This window comes from Pristis pectinata, chromosome 8 (assembly GCF_009764475.1).
Source record: "Pristis pectinata isolate sPriPec2 chromosome 8, sPriPec2.1.pri, whole genome shotgun sequence".
NCBI lineage: Eukaryota > Metazoa > Chordata > Chondrichthyes > Rhinopristiformes > Pristidae > Pristis > Pristis pectinata.
The window spans coordinates 68,891,784-68,897,783 of NC_067412.1; the positions used below are offsets into that span (position 1 = coordinate 68,891,784).

Consider the following 6,000-nt stretch of genomic DNA (forward strand, 5'->3'; position numbering starts at 1 on the left):
AAATGCTATTTCATACATTGTGAGCATTTGTTGTATATTAACATGAGGTCAAAGAAATTGAATCCAAATATGTCTTATCTTCAGTTTACATCTGATTACCACTTATTAGTAATTAGCTTAAAATATACATCAAATACGTTATCTTTTGAAATTGCAACTATATTAATATTTGTTGGATATTGAAGGGAACAGAAAAGAATGCTCAATCGTGGTTTAGCAGTGAAAGACTCAACTAAAATATTGTCACCTATATATGGAGCCAGGGATTACGATAGTGGGGGTAGGGTAAGCATAGTTATTCACATTCAAAGACTATGAATAATTATTTATTTCACAAAATAAAAGGAATTGTCTGATGACTTAAAGTGATGACAGTCTACTTTTGCTTCATCATTTAAAAGGCATTCAGGACATGAAAGGACAAAATAATGCAGAGCGTGTGGAAATTGTTTATTTTCAGTTGCTTTAAGAATTTAAGTTTCAATTAGAATAAAAGTTCTAACAATAAAAAAGTGTAAAATTAATAGTCAAAATATTCATTCTTAAGCCAATTAAAAAGTAAATTTTGATTTACATTATTCATATTTTGAAAACTTATGAAACAACAAGGCAAAAGAGAATGGAAATAGTCCTGTGTTTTGACATTTTAATGCAGAAATTATTTGGCAGCATACTAAAAATACAGGCATTGTTTTTATTCCAAGTTTTTGGTGTCTACAAACTTGTAAACATTCAATCAAAAGGATTAATGAAAGGGGTTTCAAGGAAAACATTACATTTGGCATGGAAAGATTGTGTTTAGATTGATGAACAAATATATTCCAATAGGATGTTACTAGACAAAATTAAACAAAATGTCCTAGCCTCAATGCCTGAGGGCATTCTAATCAGTCTGCATATAAAGTAACTGCTCCATCATGTGTTGATAATACAAAACAACTTGAATCCCAAATTGCCCCCATTAAAATCAATAAAAGCACGTATTTATGGTCTGTTCTTAGGATTAATTTTATAGCTCTATTTCCAGCGAATATTCAGTTTAAATATTTATCATTCACAATGCTTTTCTATGTGATGTAAAAGAAAAAGTGCTCTTGATTTTCAGCAAAGAATTAAATTGTTGATATTGATTACTAAATTGTACTTTTATATCTCAGATTTTCAATACAAATAAGCAAAAGCTTTCATTGGTGACAAATGCATATCTGGGTGCATTTTTAATGGAATTTAATACATTTTGTATTTCAACAGTTTAAAACCTCATTTAGAAGAAAATCATTAAATTAACCGATGCCTATTCCCAAATTGTTACTTTCTGTATTTTTATAACTACAACCTGATTAACATTAGGCACCTGACCAGAAAGGTACTAAATAACACATCTTTAAAAGTTCCACTTCCATCTGTTGTTCAACTTTTTACCCCAAATAATGCTTAATTCAAACAAATGTTTGAATATCTTCAAGGTGACTTCTTTATTATCATTAATTGACAGAGGTGTTTATGTACAAAATGAATGTGTATATATGACACATTTAACAGGTGCATGTGCACACAGATATAAATATATAAAAATGAAAAGTGGTATACACAAATATATACCGTAAATTTATTATATGTTCCTGATATTGTGTTCAAAGAAACTTTTCCTTTTCAAAATAAGATTGTGTTAGGCAAAGGTACACAATGTTTGTATTCACATTCTATAGGTTTTACCTTTAACAAAACATTACTAACAATGCATTCTGCACAAATCTTCCTGAATATTTTTTATCCCCTTGATAGAATAAAGAATAAAGAATAAAGAAAAACAAGCATTTATTGTAATTCTTAGGAAATTGTAGGAGGCAATCTAAAATTGATTCTTACTAAACAAAGATCATAAAAGATGGATTTTTTGTGTCAGTCTTCTTGTTTAAAACAGAGTTAAATCTGTGTTCTTTCATGAAATATTTAATAAAAGGCACCAGAGCAAATGTCTGATTGAAAAATTTGTTCCTGATTTGGCTTGTAGATTTGGTCACTGCCAATGCATATTCCTCAAATAATGAACCATAACAACAGGCTCTATGCCTGTAGAGGAATTTGAGTAATGGTGTACTCTGCTACTTTTTTTTAAAGCCTAGTTGGATAAAATATCCATTCCTGTGCAGGGGAAATTTACAAATTTAATACTTGGAAAAGCAATTTAACATTGCGGCAAGGACATACTGGTCAGAACATGTAAAACCAAGAGCCAACACTGATAACTGGATACGTAAGAAGGCTATAAATTTTGATTGCTTGCTGATTTCTCTTCATCACAGTAACAACGTTCACGAGTTATGTTCAGAAAATGTAAAATGGACAGCAAGTAGATTATAGAACAAACCGCTGGATCTACCCAATTCAATTTACCACATTAGTCAAGAACAGTTTTGTAGTGTTTTTTTTAAAAGCGACATTCAGCTCAATATTTGAGACTTCCTTCCCAAGCTGTCCTAAAATCTGAAAACGTTGCCCAACAATCTTCTCAGATATATTATTATGCTGAGCACCATGAGAGTGGAGGATAAGGATCACTTTTTAATTTAAAATTAAAAAGGCTTTCATAGTCTGAAACCTCCCCAATCCTATGTTAATTATATGAAATGCTCAATGGACTTCAAGAGTTGACACAAACTTTTGAAGTCATTAATGCTTCCCACCTGAATGCCTGCAGCATAGAGATAAGAAGTCTAGACACAGAGACAGAGACTTCAACTTTCCATAAGTGTACATTCCTCAAAATGTCTTTCTTCGGTATGTTTTTCTTTATTGAACAAAGTTCAATTCATATTCGACCATTTCCCAGTATTTTACTAAGACTCCATACGAAGTTTCCAACGGATTCATATTAGCAGTTCGCGACTGATAGCTTTAAACAATGTTAATACAGAATGAAAATGATCTATGTATGCAATAGCATGTAGCAGAACAAGCAAACCTCTTCAACAATCTGTTTATGAATATCTGGCTGACCTACTTTCAATTACTTCCTCTCTTTGACAGAACATAATCTAAGTATCAAATCTCATTCCATGTAAAAGAGCGAGAAAACTCAAAATAATTCCTATTGAATCAGCTCGAATACAAGTTGCCACGAGGTTTGCAACAACACGGAGCAGAGACAATTGAAGAACTTTATGAAGGAAACGAGAAACAAAACCCGAAGATTGTAAACCATTTTGCACAACCCTTTTGATGTTTTATTTGTAATCAATCTACATTGGTTTTGCTTGGCAGCACACTTGGAGCCAGAATGCTGTCACTGTCTCAAATGTTCTGGCACCAGCCCACACGGCAGAAAGGCCGCCTTCTGCCTTGGCCTGATTTTAAGGAGCGTGTCCCGGAGTTTGAAAGCCTCCCGAACCTGGCTCGGTGAAACTGCACTGGGAATCAATCAACTCCTCGTGTTGCAATCCCCCACCACTCCACACCCCCCACCCCCCCCGACCTGCCCGCACAAAGCTAAACATGCTGGCCCGACAATTGATAAAAAGTAAACTGACCTTTAATTTAAACAAAAACAAGAACCCCATATATATATTTGTTTTGGTGTGCGGCATGGTGAGTCGTGCACCTCCCCTCAAGTTGGACACTTTTTTTCTGCAGCAGTTAACAAGAGGTGAGCGGATTGCTCTGACTTTACCTGAGACAATTCGTGCTGGGTCTCCAGCATCCTGGCTGGCGGTTTGATGTCTTCAAACACCGGCTGCTCCTCTGAGGCGCCGTCGGCCATGGCCACAGGTTTGAGCTGAGCAAAAACAGCGTTTTCTTCAGTGTTTGGGACGCTGATAGCCAGCCCGCTGCTCGACATCACTTTCTTTTAATGGTCTTCTGCACCTTTACTTTCTTTCTATATGTATGTATATAATGTATATTACAAGAATGAATAAAAGGCAAATAAAGTCAAATGGAATCCAAAATTTCCCCGCAGCAATCCCACACCGCGCGCTACTCGCCTGGTTCCGATCTGATCTCATCTGTCACTCACCTGAACTATACCTGCGCACCAATCTGGTGATTGACAGTACACTGACCAATAACGGCTCGGGCCGAACTGTCAATCGCATGGACTGTGGAGTGGGCGGGGTCGGCTCAGGTGGGCGGAGTAACGCTGATTTGCTTCGACTGCGCATTGAGCAATTCCGGTGCTTGCGAAATATGAGGATTTTAGTTCTTGCTACGATACCCATTTTTTCTGCATAATTATAAGTCAAGCGTTATTTTTCTTCTGGAAATAGACAAACAATGAAAATAGATCAGACTAAACATAAATCTAACTGGCGCATCATAAATACTGTACTTTGAAACCTCAGCAACAATTTATCATTATAACCACAAAGGTTTGTTTGAAATGCAATAACTGTGCAGAAATTGTCTGACTGAAAGAAATAGTGTGGGATGGGCACTTCAACCTAACCAGACTGAACACATGAAAAGGTGATTAAATCGAATTCTCCTGGATATTAACAGCTTTAGTCGTCTGTTTATTAACCTGTCAAAGGGGAAGTGGTACTTAAGATTATAAATGTACTGGAAGTATCTGAAGATTGTATTCCATGCACTTCAAACAATAGTGATATCCTTCATGAGATATACTTAATTAAATATTCTATTTAGTAACCATAAGAATATAAAGCTATCCAACAAAAAACGTTTGCACATTCTCCCGGTCTCCATATGGGTTTCTTCCAGGTACTCTGGTTTCCACCCACATCCCAAAGACATGTGGGTTGGTAGGTTGATTGGCTACTGTAAATTGCCTCTATTGTCTCGGTGAATGGTTGAATCTCAGGCGAATTGATGAGAATGTGAGGAAAATGGAAAAAACAGATTAATGTCAGATCATTGTGAGTGGGTGGTTGATGATCCAGTAAACTCTGTGGGCCGAAGGGCCTGTTTCTGTGCTGTATTTCTCTGTGGCCAATAACTCTAAAAATCAGGGAAACTGAGCTGAAGATTAAAACTGTGTGGTGTCTGGTTTAGGCTTATTTGGTGAATTTGTGATAAAACTGCAACAGACATTAGTGGCAAGAAGGTTTGAAATAAAAAGCATTGTGTTGTTAAGGAAATGGGAATTTACAAAGGTTTTTTTTTAGAATTGACCAGATAGTCTTGAAAAAAATTAGGACCATTTTCCCACTATAGCTTATTGAGGCATAGACTTGTACAGCACAGAAAGGGGTCTTTCAGCCCACAATATCCATGCCAACCTTTTTTCCCATCTATACTAATCCCATTTGCCTACATTAAGGCTGTATTCTTCCATGCCTTGCCATTTCCAGTGCCTGTCTAAATATCTCTTAAGCATAGTGATCGTATCAGATTTCACCACCTCCTCTGGGAGCATGTTCCAGATATCAACCACTGTCTGTGTTAAAACACAACCCCTCAAATCCCCTTTAAAACTCCTTCCTCTCACCTTAACCCTATGCATTCTTGTTTTGGATTTCATGGAAAATAGCTTCTGACTATTTTTCTCACAATTTGATATACCTCTATCAGGTCACCCTTCAGCATCTTCCACTCCAGGGAAAACAAGCCCATCCAATCCAATCTCTCTCCATAACCAAAGTCCTCCAATCCAGGTAGCATTCTTGTGAACCTCCTCTGCTCTCTCTCCAGTGCAATCACAGCCTTCCTGTGGTGTGGTGACCATAATTGCACACAAAACTGCAATTGTGTCCAACCAGGTGATGATGCAAGGTACATCAGCAGAATGCAATCAGATAAAAATTGATTCCCACCCAAAGGAAGAAACCTGAAGACAAGTGACTAGGAGGCAAGTTTAAAAGTGTGTTTTTAGAAGACATAAAAGGTGGAGAGGAAGAAAAAAGTTGGGGGATGCAATTCTACATATTAGGGGCAAGATTGTTGAAGTTGGTAATCATGGCCAAAGAAAGTGGGGGCAGACAAGGAGCTGAAGAGGAAGCAATGCAGTGTTTTTGGTAGGTAAAGATGAAGCATAGAGTATTT

The 6,000-nt window shown here is 36.6% G+C and overlaps 1 protein-coding gene across 1 annotated transcript in view; it reads right to left on the minus strand.

Annotated features, from left to right (window-relative positions):
- klf5l (Kruppel-like factor 5 like) overlaps positions 1–3,969 on the minus strand; it is a 54,716-nt gene extending 50,747 nt beyond the window's left edge. Inside the window, exon 1 of the mRNA XM_052022266.1 lies at positions 3,671–3,969. Within this exon, the coding sequence (XP_051878226.1) occupies positions 3,671–3,838 (168 nt within the window). The 5' untranslated portion in view covers positions 3,839–3,969. The remainder of the gene's footprint in view (positions 1–3,670) is intronic.
- Between the last annotated feature and the right edge of the window lie 2,031 nt (positions 3,970–6,000).